Here is an 18,995-nt window from a genome sequence, read left to right on the forward strand (position 1 = left end):
TGGGGGAGGGGAAATGGGGAGTAACTGTTTAATGGGCACAGATTCTTCTTTTAGGGGGATGAAAATGTTTTGGAATTGGATAAAGGTGGTGGTTGCATAACCTTGTGAATGTACTAAGTGCTGCTAATGGTTCACTTTAAAGCTGGTGGCGCCTGGGTGGCTCAGTCATTGGGAGTCTGGCTAGGGTCATAATCACGGGGTTCTTAGATAGAGCCCCACATCTGACTTCCCGCTCAATGAGGAGTCTGCTTCTCCCTCTTCCTCACCCCCCTGACTCCCACTCAAATAAATAAAATCTCAAAAAAGATAAAGTGATTAGGGACACCTGGGTGACTCAGTGGTTGAGCATCTGCCTTTGGCTCAAGGTGTGATCCCGGGATCTGGGATCGAGTCCCTACATTGGCTCCCCACAGGGAGTCTGCTTCTCCCTCTGCCTGTGTTTCTGCCTCTCTCTCTGTGTCTCTCATGAATAAATAAATAAATCTTAAAAAAAAATAAAGTGGTTAACTTTTAACTTTATGTTATGTGAATTTCACCCTCATTTCATTTTCATTTTTATTTTTTTTTAGATTTTATTTATTTATTCATGAGAGACACAGAGAGAGAGAGAGGCAGAGACATAGGCAGAGGGAGAAGCAGGATGCTTGTGGGGATCCTGGTGTGGGTACTCGATCCCAGGACCCCAGGATCACGTCCTGAGCCGAAGGCAGACGCCCAGCTGCTGAGTCACCCAGGTGCCCCTCACCTCCATTTTAAAAGAAAGTACAGAAGTCACACATACACACAGAACCAGATTTCTGGTTCAAACAATTGGAAGACCTGGCAGCATGGGGGTCACACTCCTCCAGAGCAACAATGGGCTGGGGCTGAGCAGGGGTGCCTCCCTAGATGGGGCAGGCGCTATCTAGTCCTCCGTAGCCCGATGAACTCTCTGCTGTCCCCTCTGAGTCAGCTTAAGTTTTTTGTTATCCTTTTGCCGTTGTCTTGATCATATTAACATAAGACAATGAAATTTATTGCACTTATATTTCTACCAAGAAAAACAATAGAGAAGCCAAGATGGGCACAGGTTTTAAGGTAAAAGATTTGTTTTTCTTTTTCTTTTTTTTTTAGAGACAGAGTTGGTGCTTGGCAGGTGCACATGAGAATGGGGAGGGGCAGAGGGAAAGGGAAGGGGAGAAGCAGACTCCAGGCTGAGAAGGGAGCCTGACTCCCCACTGGATCCCATGACCCTGAGATCACGACCTGAGCCAAAACAAGAGTCAGACACTTAACTGACTGAGCCACCCAGGTGCTCCTAAAATAAAAGATTTCTTAAACTGGTTAGTTTCATTCATTTACTGTACTTTCCTACCCCTTGTAATCTGTGGCCTCAACAAACAAGAGTCTGGGAAATGATGTAACCAGAAAGGGTGTAAACCAAGGAAAATGTTGTTTGGCCTTGGCTCCTTGGTATGAAACGGTAGATTCTGTGACACTTGAATACTGTGAGATGCAAATATTCACTGGCTTATGGCTATTAATGGTTTCAGGCAAGACACAGCCTGTGAGCTGAACAGATGGTTGGATTCTCAATCTGCCAAATGGCTCTACACACGCATTTGCTAATTGTTATCTCCATTGTGGACACAGGGTGTGTGATGCTATTATTAATCGGGACAAGGACACTACTGGATGGACGGCTACAAAATTCATCATTCATTCAGAATTGATTGCTGTGGGTCCCCTGTAACAGCAAGGATGTATCTTGGAGAAAGACCTGAGGCAACTGTTTCAGACTCAACTTTGGTGGGAGCAGAGGTAGGGTGGAGCTCATGTTGATGACAGAGAGTCAGGATTCCACCAGCTTTAAAAGGCCTCTAGGCTCTCTAGTGTGCAATTGACTCATCATGCACGCTGAGCAAAGGATCTCCCATGACTTCATACTGTCCCTGTTCTCACCTTCATCTTAAACTGACTATACTTGTACAAACCTATTGAAAACAGCGGGCAGGGAGGGGAAGCACCTATGTACTTACATAGATAGCATGGTCTGTCCTGGCCCTGGTCACCTAGACAGGGAGGTAGGAGGGGCAGTGTGTTGGCAGAAGGGCTTACCTCCGTTTCTGGGCTGTAGCAGTGGTAGTATCCCCCAAGATGTTCTGCAAGGTTCTTTAGGACAGCCTGTAGGGATGGTGATAGATAGGGTCAGCCCTCACTAGGACAATGCCAATACTCCCATAAGCCTTCTCCTTGACTGAATCTCCCAACTGCCCAAAGGAAGAATTAGGTACAAGGAGAGTCATATTCTGTTCCACAGCTTCAGGGGGCCTGTCCATGCATGGAGCCTCCAAGATGGCCCACCTGGATCACTATGGCCAACCCAAAGGAAACATTGGAGAATCCCAGGTACTTACAAGGGGCACCTGATTGTTGCATTTGTAGGTGATGATGTGGGTGATGAGGCCCATTCCCATGGTTGATTGTTGGATATAGTCGGACAGAATTTCAGAAGGCTGATCTGGGCTTGAGAGGAGACAGAAGAACAGGGGGTGCCCCAGGTCAAATCACTTTGAGGACATTCCAGAGAAAAATGGGACCATCTACCAAATCTAACTGGCCACCTGTGGAAGATGCAAGGTGGAGTGGACTGCAGGCCTGCCCTGCCCTGGCTGCCCTGCCCCAACACCCGTGGACAGATGGCCTGTGAACTAAGTCCTTCTCTCAAGTGTGTGTGAAGAGTCCTGTGTGATGGACTTTTTTCAAACACCAGTTTGGTTCCCCAGCCCCGTTTGTGTGGTCTGTTACCCACATAGGAAAGGAGACCTACCAGCTTCCCATTATGGTCACCAGAGAATTCAGCCCTTTCAGGGTGAAGATCTTCCTCAGGGCTTGTAGCAGATTGCTGCCTCCATCAGGTTGCAGCTTCTTCACCCAGAGCTTGAGTTCCTGGAGGCTGAGGAGATGACAAACATGTAACCACGGTGCCGGGTTCAGGACACCCACGAGCTGGTTTCTGACTCACCATAATTCTTGAGGTGAATACCTTTATTCCCATTTTATAGATGACAAAACTGAGTTAGGACTTGCCCAAGGTGATATTGTAAGCAGCTGGCAACACTGGGATTTCAAACCAGGCCTGACTCAAGCCACTCTGCTACCAGAGGGTCTGAGCTAAGCTCCTTCTGTATGCCCCAAGCCACTACCCAGTCCCCCAAGTGTAGATTTAATCCCCTGACCCCGAGAGGGCTCCAAGAGGGGGCACCATGGCCATGTGGTGGCATCTTGCATGGGCTGGGGTACACCCCAGGCCTAAGAGGGAAAATTATTTCACGCAGAGCTTTCTTGGTTAAATACCTCACATTGTTAACAGTGAGGGAGTTTTGCTCTTTCCATTTCTCTTTCCATCTGATCGAAAAAAATAAAAATAAAATTAAGAAAATCTTAGTTCATTGCCAGTAAGTCTGTCTTTCATTATGATAACTGTCAAGTCTCCCCTCTACATGGAGAGCAGATCCCAGGGCTACCACTTTCTCCAGCCGATGGGTTTCAAGTTGGAATTTGAGATCATTGTTTTATTTGCTTTCATTATACTTATTGTTATGGCTGCATTCTAATTACGGCAAGTGATACGGGCTTCTTGTTAGGTACTCATAGTTTCCTTCAATAATACATGTAGATGAAAAAAAAATAATACATGTAGATGAGAGTTGATGTTTTAAGATAGTACATGTGGCAGAGATATGATCAAAATCACAAGTGGCCTCCAGGAGTGAGAAGCTCTTGCCTATGACCTCAGGGTGACTTCTAGGTCAAACATCCCAGAGATCGGGGGTCTAACTGGAGCAGAAACCACAGCTAAAACTGCTCTCATTCACTGAGGACCCCACCACACACCAGATGCTTATCCCTCACCTCATGGTCACAGTAGTTGAGTGAGGGGTAGGCATCTGGGCCTCACTCTGCTAAAGAGAGTTCGAGGACTGGTCACAGCCACCCAGTAACTGTCATAGCAGGATGCAGAGCCAGTGCTGCTGGAACTTAGCTAGAAGTGCTGGGCAAGGGGACCTCCATCCCAGAAATACATACACGTGGGTTTTCTGGGAATCAGCTCTGGGCTTTGGTAGCCAATCCTGGTTCTGCCACTCTAGACACATGCCCTAACCCAAGTCCCAGTTTTTCCATCAGCAAAATGGGGACAAGAATCCTATTCCATATGCTAGTTGTAAGTATTGAATAAGATAGCACATGAAAAGTGCTTAGCATGGCACCTAGTACCTGGTGGGCAACCAAGGATATATATACTCTTCACAGGAAAGAAATTTTTACCTACTAGCATAAGAAAGTAGAAATTCTTTTTTTTTTTTAAGATTTTATTTATTTATTCATAGATACACACACACACACACACAGAGGCAGAGACACAGGCAGAGGGAGAAGCAGGCTCCATGCAGGGAGCCCCACGTGGGACTTGATCCTGGGTCTCCAGGATCACACCTCAGGCTGCAGGTGGCGCCAAACCGCTGCGCCACTGGGGCTGCCCGAAAGTAGAAATTCTTACACATCATCCCTTGCCCCCCCCTCACGAATCCCCCCCAAAAAACCCAAACTACAAGCTTCCAAATAAAGGACTAGTTAAATCACAGTACATTTATACAGTGGAATAATATGCAGCCATTAAAGAGGAATAAAGTGGATCTGTGTGTGCGAAGCGAGAACGGTACTCAAATTAAGTGCAAAATCAAAGTGCAGGATGGTGTGATGCCTTCCCGTTTATGTTTAAATAAAAGAGGACAAACATACCGAAGCATGTACGTGACAGGCTGTGGAAGTATGTAGAAGAAACAGTTATTGAGAGGTGAGACAGAGACTCTGCAATTATTTACCTCTTCATACTGTGTTAATTTTTAAACGCGTATTATTGTCAAAATAAGCAAACTATCTCTGCTAGTTTGCTGGACAAAAATGGCACCTTGTAGTTGTCTTGTCTTTTCATTTTGTGGATTGTTCACAAGAGTGTCCACTTTCCCAAAGGTTACTGATCCCTGTGTGGCTGCTTTGTGGGTTGTCTCTTTGTAGTCACTCACCTGTCAGGGTCTTGGGTTTGCACTGTATTCATTCCAGAAAGATGCTACCATGCAGGAAGGTAAATGAACAAGCAAGCACCCTGGCCAAAGTGTAGTCACTCACGTGGAGGTGTTGACATCCACGGGGTCTGGCCAGAGGGCGCTGGTGGCAGTGCCGAAGGACAGGACATACAGCTTCTCCTTGTGGCTCAGCTGCTCATCGATGAGGCTCTGGCAGACAAAGGGACATACTGGCTCCCAGAGCTGCGGGCCACTTGGAGCCTTGCCTCACTCCCCACACTGGGGCTGGCCCCTCTGGACCGGGGTGTCAGCTGTGCTGGGACAGGGTCGCTTAGTGGACCCAAGCTGACATTTGCTTCCTGCCCACTGAGTCAGAGAGGGGTGCGAGTGCCCAGGTGACCCATCCCAGCCTGTGTGTGTGGTAGGGGCAGAGCACAGATCCCCCTCACTCTCTCCCAGTGACTGCAGGCTGATGTCCTCTTCTGGAGCAGCTCCTTAGGGCTGCCACACACTTGGGTCATGCACTATGGGGGAGATGAGCATCTTAGCTACCCAACTCAACATGTGCTATGGTTGGACCGTTAACCGTGGCATCCAGGGAGGGAGGACAGAGGTCGGGGGCAGTGATTTCTCTCCGAAGCACATGAGGTGGGGACAGAGCCATGGGGCACAATGGCAGCCTATTTGACGCTCTCAAGCTATAGTGGATGAATATTCAACAGTAAGACAGCGCCTGCCTCCCCCCTCTTCCTGGCTACGTAGAATTTCACCTCTATGCCACCAACACAGACCTTACTCTGGCTAATCTGCAACTAGCCCACCTGGGGGAATCTTTAGAAACTCAACCCTGAAGACTTGTTATGAAGGGACAACGCTGTTTCCTGACATCTGCTGAGACCAGGAAAGGGGACCGAGTCTCGGATGACTAGCCCATGCTGAGTTCTACAAAGTGTCCTCAAACTATTACATCCAAAGCTCTAGGGGTCCCCATAGGAAAAGAACCCCTCCACGTTAGTTCACAGAAGCTACAGGTTTTTTTTTTTTCCCTGAGCACTTAACTTGCATGAATTCCTTTCATCCCATGGCAACCCTGTCAGGTGGCCACTATTCTCATCTGCATTTTACAGATGAGGAAAGGAAGGCACAGGGAGATTAGGTGGCAGGGTCACAGCCCAGAAGTAACACAGGTGATGGGGCTTGAGCCCAGTCATCTGGCTCCAGAGTCCTTCGCTTCTTTGTTATGGACAGGCAAAAGATAACAAACTAGCTCTTTGGTCCAGAAAAAGGTCTGGGACTCTGTGCTACCCAGTCCAACTGATTACTGTTGGCACGTCCTCTTTCCAGGGAACTGGGGGCTCCTGTGGCCAAGTCTAGTTGGTCGGGCCTGCTGTGGTGAGAATGCTAGAAGCTCACACAGGAACTGAAAATGAGCTCGACATATTTCTTTAAACTGTAGGTGCTAATTAAGTGTGAATTGTTCTTTGCAAAACACCTCAGTTTGCAGTTGCTATAAACAAAGCCGGTTAGCAAGACTCACAAAGGGGAGGGGGGTGTGTGTGGGAGGTGGTTCCAGGTACTTCTCTTGCCAGATAGACTCACCAGGAAGTCATTTTGGAACTCCTCTTTCTGAGAGCCACTGCTCGTGGCTGATACATCAACGACAATGGCGACTCTGGCTCCCTTGATGAGACCAAATGCCTAAAACCAAAGAGGGCAAGTGGAAACAACCAACACAGCTCTGTGCTTCTCTTAAGCCTCTCACCGGGAACTTCTGCATGATGCAGAATTTGGAATGCACCCCCAACCTCCAAAAGCAGCAGAAGGCAGGTCCATTTTGTAGATGAAAAGGCAAAACCCATTGTCCTGATTTTAGTTCTGGGCCTCATCTTCTCCTATTTTGTAGTAGCCTGGTCTGCACAAGTTTTTTTTTTCCCTAATATTTACAGTCCATTCTGATAAAGGAATATATGTCCATTAAAGAAAATTTGGAGATCACGGCAAAGCATCCTTTGCAAGATATACAGTTGGATTATCTAATCACATCAGCTGATTTGATTCTACTTCTCGACATCTTTATTTGTTTTCCGCCCACTCTACCAATCAAAGGCAGATGTGTCAAGCTGCCGAGGTATTTCTGTGAGCTTCTAATTATGTTTCTAACACTGCGCTCTACGTGCAGATGCGTTGGACTTCGCCTTGGACTGTTCGTCCTGTTACAGCTGCGTTGTGAACTGGGATTTTCATTCACAGGAGACGGATCGTTCTCTTGGGGCAGTGGGTTCCACCTAATGCTTTTTGCCTTAAATCCTGCCTTACTGCATTTTCCTGTTCAATTTGTTTCTCTACTCCCACAGAGGAGTATTTTATATCTCTCACACCCCAACATTCCCTTTGAACGCTCCCTCAGCCAGGGATTTTGCCTCTGATTTCACTGAGAAAAGAAAGACAACCCAGAGTTTTGTTTTTATTTTTTAACTTTCCACACAGAACCTACCACCCTGCCTGCCCCCTTTGCCCACACACTTGGTCTTCTTCCCCCGTTATGACGTATCTATTGCAACTTCGAGCTCTAAGGCCAACCTTTGACTTCCATTACCCACTGTTCTCTTGCCAACGAGGGGCTTTGCTGCTGTAACCATCCCTTCTCCTAGGTCACCAGCTCCTCCTATCTATTGTACCATTTCGATCATCATACAATCTACAAAATACTATTTCCCATCTGAAAAAGGAAAGAAACCTTTCAGGACCGCACCTGTCCCTCCTGCTTCCCTCATTTCCCTGCTTCACATTTTAGTGACACTTCCTTACCCACACCCATTTCTCTGCAACCCCTGGGGTTAGGCTCCTGCCTCCCCACTCCCCCGAAGTTACACTTGTCAAGGTGATCCATGATCTCACTCTTGCCAAACCCAATGGTCAAATGTAGGTTCTCAGCTTCCTCTAATTGGCTTTCTTTAATTGGCTGCGTCAAGCAAGCTGAAGCACTTAACAAGTACTCTTGTCTTTCAGGACATCAGGTTTTTCTGCTTCTTCTACTTGCTGTCCAGTCCTTCTTACCCTCTCCCACCTCCCCGCAAAGTCTACATAGTAGAATGTCCTGGGAACTTGTTAGATGCAAAATCTCAAGTCCTACTCCAGATCTGCATTTTAACAGCCCCCCCATCCTGCTCCGCCCACCAAAAGGGATTTGGCTGCCTTGAATGTTTGAGAAGCACAGGGTAGGGCTTCATCTTCTTTTCTCTTCCTTGTTCATATCAGAGTTTGTCAAGCCCTGAATTACTGACATTTCGAGCTGGACAATCCTCTGCTGTGGGGAGCTGACCAGTGTACTGTAGGATGTTTGGCAGCTTCCCGGGCAACCTCCTGTCTCACTCTTGACAACCAAACATTCCTGCAGACCTCGCCAAATGTCCCCTGGGGGCAAAACTGTCCCCTCCTCCCCACCCTGTTAAGAACCACTCTTCTGCATTCACTCCCTAAATGATCTCATGTGTCATGGGATTAGAACACCATTAGGACCCTGATGATTATCCAAAGTCCATCTGCAGACAGAGCTCTCTGGCAGCTCCAAACATATGCATTCAACTGCCTGCTCTGTGTCTCTGCCCAGATGTCTGGTAAGCCTCAGATTTCATATGGTAAAACCAAGACCTCTTGCTTTTCCTCCTCATACCTGGTCCTCTTGTGAATGGCATTCAACAGGCACCCAACCATTCTGGCCCCAGACACATCAGCAATCCATCAGCAGTCCTGCTGGCTCTACATTCAAGCCACGCCTTGAGCCCACCATTTCTCATTCCATCCATCCTAGCTCTTAAGCTGAAGTCACTACCATTCTGACCTGGCCTCGGTTCTCTACAGTCAATTTATGAAGCAGCCACAGTGATCTCTTGGAAACTTAAGTCAGATCATGTTACCCTCCTGCTTAAAAGCCTCACCTGTGGAATGAGCTCTGAACTCTGCGAGGCCACCCCTGATTAGAGCCTCATCTCCTCCCCTCTCCTTCATATCACTCACTGTGCTTGCTACATTGGCCTGCTTGCTGCTTCTAGAACATGCCAAGCTTGTTCCTGTCTTAGAGCCTTGGCATTTGTTGTTTCCTCTGCCTGGAATGTTCTCCCCTAGATCTCTACATGAGAGTACCCTCATCTCCTTCAGGTGTCTGCTCAGATGTCTCCTCTTGACCATTCTATTTAAATAGCCCTCTTTCTATCCTACTCTCTATTCCCTTGCCTTGCTTTATTTTTCTTTATAGCACTATCACTAACTTGGCTTGCATAGGATTTGCTGATTATTCATTCTCTGTCTTCCCCCATTGGACTATAACCTCCATGAAGGTGGGACCTTTGTACTGGTCATGTTTCTAATCCTCAATCCTGGACCGGTGCCTGATATATAGTAGTCATCCAATCAATATATGTTGAATCCATGACCCAAACAACCCAAATTCTGAGGCCTCCCAGAACATTACCAATCCTCAGGAGCCAAAAGGAGTTCAAGTGTGGGGCCAGTTCTATTCCTTTTACAATTTACAGAAACTGTCTTTAGAGATTTTATAATTGAAAGCATTAATTCTCTTAAACTTAGCCATTGGAATTCTAGACATTTATCCTGTAGAAATAACTGGGTAAGTACATAAGAGGGAATTGAAACCTGGTGATGCCAGATATTCCCATTTTTCAAGAGAGGGCTAAAAACAGACATAAACACAGAACACCAGGATTTTAAGTCTTGGCAACTAACTCGAGAAATATTTTTAAACTAGGAGGGCCAAGAAAAACATGGCTGTGGGCCAGATTTGCCAGCATGCCACTGGTTTTTAAGTCCTGCTTTTATCCTCCATAAATATGGAAACAGACACCCAGAGAAGTGAGGCCACTTGCCCATGGCCTTGCTGACAGTAGTTGGGAAGCAGGCCCAATGCTGGCCTGTCCATCACCCCAGGCTGCCTCAACACCCAGAGGACCCACAAACTGATTTATGGGTGATTGCTTCCCTGGGATCCAGCCTGTGCTCGTTTCATGGCTCTTTTGTAGCTTCATCAGAAAAGGGTATGGTGGGGCCTGCAGATGGCTCAATCACTTAAGTGCCAACTCTTGGTTTTGGCTCAGGTTGTGATCTCAGGGTTGTGACATCCAGCCCCAACCTGTGTTGGGCTCCCCACTCAGCATGGAGTCTGCCTGAGATTCTCTCTCCCTCTACCTCTGCCCCTCCCACTCATGCTCTTTCTCAAATAAATAAACAAATCTTAAAAAAAAAAAAAAAAAAAAAAAGAATAAAACCAACCCAGAGGAAAGGAGAGCCCAGAGACAAAGAGGTGACATCATCTGAGCCCCTGGATACAGCTGTGTTTGGGTTTTTCATTTATGTAGGTTGAGAAATTCCTTTTTCAGCTTAAGCCAGTTTAAGTTGGAGGTCTGTCATTTGCAACTAAAAGAACTATAACAAATACAGATGGAATGAGTAAAAGGGGGCAGAAAATGAAATCCTTGTCTCTTACCTTTCTGCTGCTTTCTGTGAGCCACTGGATTCGCTCTTGGTAGAGTTTAATAGCCCTGTCAAAACACCAGAAAGACTCATCACCTAAGGTCAGCTCCAGCACTGAGTGACAAGCACTTATGTGCATGTGAAAAAGATGTGGATGGGATTTTTGGGTACTGTCTTGCTCTTCTCAAATCTATACCTCCTCAGGTGAGACTTCCTAGTCACAGGGAGATGATCATAAATGCCAGTAGAGGCAGGTCAGCCTCAGGTTCTTAGTGGACTGATTAACAAAAACCCCACTCAGTTTCCAAAAAGTAGTTGGGAGAACTTCTTGAACTTGCCCTATTGTATACCATTCCAATGACTGGATAGAGAGCATGTAACAGGTGCTCAAGTTCAGGAATCATCACTTGAATTTAACTGAGCTGCCCTCACTGAGGGCAAGAGGTATTTGGCAGCCTACAAAAGGGCAAGCAAGACCTTTGGATGTGAAATCATGGGGCAGTGGGTGGTGGGTAGAGTTTTAAGGTATACATGAGGGTAAATAGAACGAAGAGTATGAGCTTCATAATAACATGCGCTGGTCTTTGAGAGCCAGCTGTGCTGTTTACTAGCTGTGTGACCTTTGACAGGTGTGCTTTTGGATATTTGGTTTGAGAGTGATATATCTCCAGTTGTGATAATTAAACAAGATAATGTACACAGCCTTTAGTAGAATTCCTGACACATTAATAAATTACAGGTATTAATTATTACAGGCTTTTAAGAAACCCCAAGTAAACAGTAATAATGGATCATAGATTGCTACAATAGGGATGGAATATATATATATGTGCTCTGAAAATCTGGTTTGGGAGAGGATAGACTGCCTATTTTTGTTATACATTTGCAAAAGTATAAACCCAACCAATCTGTCATCGAAAGTGGTCACTTAACTATTACACCTTGAATGAAGGTGTGAGGTTTTACGTGCTCACCCAAAGGGCCCATGGATTTTAAAAGGCTGAGAAAAACTAGTATGATCCAATGTCTTTATTTGAGGAAAGAGGCTTTAGGACCAGATGTGGGAGAGACCTGCCCAAGATCCCAGAGATTGTTTTTCAAACAAACTTTTTTTTTTAAAGATTTTATTTATTAGGACTCCTGGGTGGCTTCAGTGGTTGAGCATCTGCCTTCAGCTCAGGGTATGATCCTGGGGTCCTGGGATCAAGTCCCACATCAGAGTCCCTGCAGGGAGCCTGCTTCTCTTTTTGATTATGTCTCTGCCTGTCTCTGTCTCTGTCTCTCTCTCTCTGTGTCTCTTATGAATAAATAAATAAAATCTTTTTAAATTATTTATTTATTTATTTTAGAGAGAGTCAGGGGGAAGGGGCAGAGGGAGAGAGAGAGAATCTCAAACAGACTCCATGCCAAGCATGGAGCCCAACATGGGATGGAGTTGGATCTTACGACACTGTGATCACAACCAGAACTGAAATCAAAGAGTTGGTTGCTTACTGACTGAGCCACCCAGGCACCACTGGACACAGTTACTTTCAGGCTGCTGGAATGAGGAAATTCCTGAGCTCTCATACTTACTCAGAAAGCCTTGATTCAAACTGGTGGATGATCTGGGTGGAGAAGTGCACTTTCCTCATCACATTGCTGCCTTCCTCCCTGAAGAAGCAAAGTCTTATGAAGGGGTCTCCCAGGATGGGGCAGGAGTGTGCAGGACCTGCAGGGTTGGGGTGAAGGGAAGGGTGCCAGACTCACAGCACAGCGGTGCCCTGGCTAAGCAGGTCAGCCAGGGTGAGCCTCTCAAACTGTAAACTGCGTGTTGAAAGCCAGTCTTCTGAGTCCTCCCAAGCCGAAGGTTGGGTCTCATCTCCCTGCAGCCTCTGTGAGACGGAGCCAGAATCAAACAGAAAAGTGGGGAAAGAGGGCAAGGCTGAGGACGCCCTAGGTCCCCTCCACCCAGATGCCCAAGGCTTGCCAGCTCCAGTGGGTCCTCCCTGAATGCAGTCTGTTTAAGAACTCAACTTGCGGATGCCTGGGTGGTTCAGTGGTTGAACATCTGCCTTTGGCTCAGGGAGTGATCCCGGGGTCCTGGGATCGAGTTCTGAACCGGGCTCCCGCATAAAGCCTGCTTTTCCCTCTGCCTGTGTCTCTACCTCTTTTTCTGTGTCTCTCATGAATAAATAAATAAAATCTTTAAAAAATCTTAAATAAAATCTTAAAAAAAAAAAAAAAAAAAAAGAACTCAACTTGCTGAGGGAACTGAGGAGGCCTGTGTCCAGGGCCAGCTGCTCTGGAAATACCCATTCTCATCCCTCACCTCATCCCCAGTGTGTGGCTAGACAATCTGAGCGTTGCTTACCACATCTTGCCTGTGAGAGACTGAATATGAGAGACAGTGGCCAGACCACATAGGACAATAACACTCCGACCCACCACCTTGATAGCAACCAGTCCATGAAGCCAAACCACAACTGTAGCAACTGTCCCAGAAGGATCAAGACATGGTCAATGACCGCCAGCTTTCCTATTTTTGTTCCACATCCAACTCAGGACCCACCAGAGACAGCCAAATATGCCCTCAAAACCAATCATAGGAGATGCCTGGCTTCTAGTTAGCGCACTTCCAGCTTCCTCATGCCAACATTTCCCTTCTGGGCATACCTGAAGCTTTTCCCTTTTTCACTCTAAAGCTCTCCTACTCCCCTGCCTTTGAGTCTCTGCCAAACACAAGTGAAAGTGGCTGGCTCCCTTGCTATAAACTCTGAATAAACTTCCTCTCTTCTCATGTGGGTGTTCTTTATTTCCGTACTTGCATTTTCTATATCTTGCCCAGAGTCCTGCCTTGCTATCAGTCTGATGGGTCCTCACCCAACATTGTCGGCTGATGGAAGAAGGAATAGGTTTATCCCATCTAGTCCAGAAGCCAGAAACAGGAACAGCAGGTAGGAATTTTAAATACAGAATTCCCTCGCCATCACAGGAGTCTGACCACGAGGACTGTGCCCCCTTGCTTATACTTAGGGACACCTGTGTCACTTTCACTGTGCCAAGCTCAGGATTTGGGTGGTGGCCTTGGTGGTGGAGCTGAAGTTGTTCTTGGCAATCATTCAACACTCGTGGTGCTTTCTGGAACCCAGAAGGCAGAGAAAACAGACTGGAAGCTCTGAGCCCTTTTGGCCTTGATCACCTCTCCTGGGGGCAGGCATTTCTTTCTTCCCCCAGTAGGTGTTTCTGAGCCCTTCTATGAACTAGGTGCTGTCATTGGTGCTTGGGCTACAGTGTGAACAAGATAAAAATGTTCTTGCCTTCTTGGACTTACATTTTCGTGTGGGTAAGGTAAACAGTAGAGAAGAGATGAAATCAGTGTATGTAATTTCAGAAAAGAACAGTTCTAGTAAGAACATGGAGCAGGCAAATGTAATAGTGAGTAGGGTGGAGATGGGGAGGTCACTTCAGCTGGGGTGGGGGTAAGAAAAGGCTGCTGTGGGCGCCCCAGATGGCTCAGCGGTTTAGCGCTGCCTTCAGCCCAGGGCCTGATCCTGGGGACCCAGGATCAACTCCCACGTCGGGCTCCCTGCATGGAGCCTGCTTCTCCTTCTGCCTGTGTCTCTGCCTCTCTCTCTCTCATGAATAAATAAATAAAATCTTAAAAAAAAAGAAGACTGAACTTGAAAAAAAAAAAAAGAAAGAAAAGGCTGCTGTGAGCTGAGATCTGGAGGTTAAGAAGGAGTTGGCCTAGGGGCCTGGTGACTCAGTTGGTTAAACAGCTGCCTTCAGCTCAGGTCATGATCCCAGAGCCCCACAGTGGGCTCTTAGCTCTGCAGGGAGCCAGAGCCTGCTTCTCTCTCTCCCTCTGCTTGTTGCTCCCTCTGCTTGTGCTCTGTCAAATAAATAAATAAAATCTTAGAAGAGGAAGAAGAAAGAAGAAGAAGAAGAAGAAGAAGAAGAAGAAGAAGAAGAAGAAAAGAAAAAGAAAAGAAGAAGAAGAAAAGAAAAGAAAAGAAAAAGAAAAGAAGAAGAAGAAGAAAAGAAGAAGAAGAAGAAGAAGAAGAAAAGAAGAAGAAGAAGAAGAAGAAGAAGAAGAAGAAGAAGAAAGAAGAAGAAGAAGAAGAAGAAGAAGAAGAAGAAGAAGAAGAAGAAGAAAAGAAAAGAAAAGAAAAGAAAAGAAGAAGAAGAAGAAGAAGAAGAAGAAGAAGAAGAAAGAAAAGGAGCCGGCCCTGTGCATAGCTAGGGCACCACTATTCCAGACAGATGCATGGAGTGGGGAAGGCGTCGGACTGTTTGTAGAGCAGAAAGGTGGCAGTTGGAATGTGTAAGGTGACATGAAAAGGGGCTGGGAAGGTGTGCAAAGCCTGGTTCAGACAGGGCTTCCAGAGTAATCACTGTTGTGTAATATACATAAGATGTAAGTGTTGCCAGAATTGGGCATGACTCGCCCTGGGCATGGTATGGCATCATAAGGGAGGTCGGCTGAGTCCCACTATGATGGAGATTGCCCTGCAGCATCTGATGGCTGGGGAATGGGCCTGCGCACTGTTTAGCCCACCTGGACCACATCCACATCAGACATGGCTGTGCCCATCTCCCAGGCACCTGACTGAACCCTAAGTGGGTACTGCTTAGGCTTGTATCTTCAGGACTTTTGTAGTGAGTGAGGTGTTTGACAAAGGGTTGAAAACTGCAGATAGCTGATTGAGCTCCACTAGACAGGGTAGAGGACACAAGGAGAGTCCAGAGAAGAGCAGGAGAGAATAAAGGAGTGCAGTATGTGGGGTTCTCCATCTACTTGCTTTGTGATACTGGGCAAGTCCATGTGGCTGTTTTTTCACCTGTACAAGGGGCATTTGAGGCTAAGCCAGCACATAGCCTTGGGTGTCCCTGCATTAACAGATCTCAACAATGGTCCATATCTCCCCCTCAATGAAAATGAAATCCTGCTATTATATTCCAGCTAGATACTGTTGTAAGCCCTCAGTTCTGTGCCTGAGGCCTGTTCACTGCCCTGTTTCAAAAGGAAATTAGCAAGTAAAAGAAGTGCGAATAACAGTATAGAGCAAACACTTAAATCATACTTACTATCTTACTGTCAAGCACTGTCCATATGTTAACTCATTTAATCCTACAAAGTAGTTTCCAGCATTACCCCAGAGAAACCGAGGCACAGAAAATTTAAGGAATTTTCCCAAAGTCGCATAGTTGGTAGGTAGTACAGCTGGGATTCAAACCCAAGCTGCATAGCTCATGTTAGCACCAAACTGTGAGTATCTTTGTGAAGGATTGAGGGGGAACTGACTAAAAAGATAACTTTCTCATATGATTTTATACTAATAATGTCCTGCCCTTGGACAGCACCACCTAAAATCATGGTCCCTATCTTGCACTTAGGGAAACGCTGCTTTACCTTGTATAAACAGTAGATGTCACTCTCTTCATCTTTCAGGACTCAACTGACTCCCTGGTTGATAACATCATGCATGGTAGACTGATAATTCACCTTTCTTCCATCTTACTTGCATTTGAATGTGAAATGACCCATCGTGTTTTAGGAAATGGGTTTGATATTATTGCTATTTGAAGTCCACCATTACCACATGGACATGATAGATTTTCACTGTAGGGTCCACTGATTACATACTAAGGTATGGGCTTCATATAGAAAGTAGGAAGATCTTTGTTTTGGGGCAATCCTTTTTCTTTCCCCTGCTATTCATCTGTGAAGTAAAGGAGGTCCCAGCTGTAGCTGGTAAGTGTATGAGGGGTCCTTGTACACCTGGGAAGTCATGTATTGGATATGAAATGAGATGAAGTAAAGACTCATATTATATCAACATCTGAAGTCATTGAAAAGAATCCCCCAGAATCTCCAGACTATTGACATTTCCTCATTTTCTTCTAATTAAAATTACTTTCCTCTAGTGCCAATACTTGAGAAAAGCAAAACAGGACCATTTTCCTGATTGTTTGATTGCATTAGAACTGTATTATTTTTGATAGATTGTCATCTCAGACATATAATCTTTAAACTCTCATGTAGATTAGGTAGGTGATTATAGGCCAGGCTTGCACCTAACTATCCCAATGACAATTGTTTCTGTGGTAGAGTGGATTCTGAGGTCTAGACCATCCATCTACCATCGTGGGAAAACAGTTTATCAACACATTGAGAGTCAGCCTAAAACCACAGTTCTGGTTATTCTAGAAGTTAATTCTCTTGCTGCAATGCTCTTGCCCTGATAGCACTTCCAGAAACTGATTTTTGGATCCAGGTTTTAGGAAATCCTGAAAGAAACACAAATCTCAGAAAGGGGAATTTTAGAATTACATTCTCTAGTCTTCAGGTTTTGCTAACATAGACAGTCTTCATATACTCCTGAATATTTAATGATATGACCAAGAAGGCTATAAAATTTCTATACACAGAATAGAGGTTCCTGTCACTTCTAAAGGCAGAGGATTAGAGGTGAATGCTTAATGATCATTTTCTATCCTGAGATCCTATGTGAGGAAAGAAACACCCAGAGTTTAACACATTCTGCATTCCCTGACTATGATTTGTAAGCACCATGACTCGGTTAAGGCACTGATGTTTTTACCAGTAAGTCTTGTGTCTGGTTAACATGTGTAACCAGTAGTCCATTGTCTGGATTTTGGTCAAGTCCATGGATATCCTTCTGGTCCAATTGCTTCTTTGGATCTCTGTCATTGTTTCTCCTCACACTACAAAACACACAGTGAGTGACTGATCAATGTCCCAGCACTAGACATTGGTTCCACATTGCCAGGGTTTCCAGAGACATTTTTATTTCTGTATGGTAACTGGGAAGGGTTCCTATAGAGTCCTGATAAAAGGTGGACTCCAGGTTCATAAGATATTTTATTCAATTGTTCAGGTAGTGAGAAAACTGAAGTCCCTGGGCGTGAGATGATGCCATGACCTTTTATCCAGTCTCACTTGGAGACAGGTCCCCCCTCTCCCCCTCAACCAGAAGGAACAAAATGTGGTTGCTGTTGTTTTCATTTGAAAAATTAGAGAGGATGCTTACCAATGATTTTCCAGAAACTTATTATCATGACCATGGAAGTCATGAGTAATATGTGTAGCCATTATAAAAACACCTGGCACTTATTTTCCTGGGGAGAAAAGGAATACCAGAAAGAGAAAGATAAATGAGACAATAGCATAGAGAATGGCTTTCGCAGTATCTATAGTTCACTCAACTCGTCTGTCATTCATTCATTTATTCACTAAATGCTTTTCGAACACTTCCTAGGTGCTAGGTGCTGAGGTTATGATGGTGAATAATGTAAGGGAGGTTTCTTCACTTTGGTACTTTTGACATTTTAGACAGGGTCATTCTTGGTCGTGAAACTGTCTTATACATTGTGGGATGTTAAATAGCATCCCTGGTCCTCCCTAATAAAGGCCAGTAGCATACCTACCTCCCAAGTTGTGACAACCAAAAATGTCTATAAACATAACCTAACATCTTCTGGGGAGCACAGTCGTCCCCAGTTGAGAACCACTGAGCTAGAACTTCCATCCTAGAGGGGGAAGATGGATGTTAAAAAATGAAATATAGTATATATGGAAATTGTGGCACATGCTAGGAAGGATGTGAATAGGATGATGAGATGGAGAGTAATTAGGAAAGAGGTCTGGTTTGCATAGGTAAGGTGGTCAGTGAAGCCTTGACCATGAGGAGCTCAGACCTTCGTGAAGGACAGGAAGGAGATGGCCTTGTTAAGAGTATGGTGAGGGCTGAAGTGGGCAGAGAAGGCAATGAGTGAGGGCTGACCCTGCAGCCTGCTCCTCACAGCTTAGAGTCAGCTGTGGACAGGAACAAGATGGATCAATCAGATCCTCTCTGGGAATTTGGAATAAGAGTTGCAGGACCACCATGTACATTCAGAAGCAGGAAAAGCTGGTCTTCAGATAAAGGGGAGTGAGTGGTCCTTCCCTGCCTTGGTTTCCTCGGGGCCGTTCTCTCTTGCCTTCTTCCTCTCTCTGCTGGCTCCTTCCTGGTCTCCCTTCCAGACTCATTTTTTCCCCTCTACCGGAGAATTTTAAGTCGGTATTCCTCAAGGCTAAACTATGCCTTCTCTACTCTTCTTTATCTTTTTTTCCTAGGCAGTCTTATCTTTCACTGTCCATGGGCTCTAACTACCATGTACATACATCAATGACCCCCCCCCCCCATGGCTGGTCAAAAATCCCTACCTCCCACTCTTACTGTCAACCTCCCACCCTGTGTTCAACACGGGATATTTCCACCTGGAAACTCCACGTGTCCCAAGACTGAATTCATATTCCTTACAAACTTATCCTCTTTGCAGTATTTTCAAGCTTAAAGAAAAGACCCACTCTCCATCTCCTTATATGAGTCTGAATCCTAGGAATTATTCCTGATACCTCATTCCCCATATCAAATCCATCACCCAAACTTGTTA

At 45.6% G+C, this 18,995-nt stretch overlaps 1 protein-coding gene across 3 annotated transcripts in view; it reads right to left on the reverse strand.

Annotated features, from left to right (window-relative positions):
- Positions 1-18,995, reverse strand: part of VWA3A (von Willebrand factor A domain containing 3A) — a 60,359-nt gene that overhangs the window by 36,466 nt on the left and 4,898 nt on the right. For all 3 annotated transcript variants that reach the window (XM_041747241.1, XM_041747242.1, XM_041747240.1), the window contains exons 2-11: positions 17,591-17,678; positions 17,141-17,264; positions 12,303-12,427; positions 12,129-12,206; positions 10,567-10,621; positions 6,666-6,764; positions 5,170-5,276; positions 2,810-2,935; positions 2,397-2,505; positions 2,098-2,163 (exon numbers count right to left, since the gene is read on the reverse strand). In XM_041747241.1, coding sequence (XP_041603175.1) covers positions 2,098-2,163; positions 2,397-2,505; positions 2,810-2,935; positions 5,170-5,276; positions 6,666-6,764; positions 10,567-10,621; positions 12,129-12,206; positions 12,303-12,427; positions 17,141-17,264; positions 17,591-17,652 — 951 coding nt within the window. In that variant the 5' untranslated portion in view covers positions 17,653-17,678. The remainder of the gene's footprint in view (positions 1-2,097; positions 2,164-2,396; positions 2,506-2,809; positions 2,936-5,169; positions 5,277-6,665; positions 6,765-10,566; positions 10,622-12,128; positions 12,207-12,302; positions 12,428-17,140; positions 17,265-17,590; positions 17,679-18,995) is intronic.

This window comes from Vulpes lagopus, chromosome 3 (assembly GCF_018345385.1).
Source record: "Vulpes lagopus strain Blue_001 chromosome 3, ASM1834538v1, whole genome shotgun sequence".
In the NCBI taxonomy this organism is placed as follows: Eukaryota; Metazoa; Chordata; class Mammalia; order Carnivora; family Canidae; genus Vulpes; species Vulpes lagopus.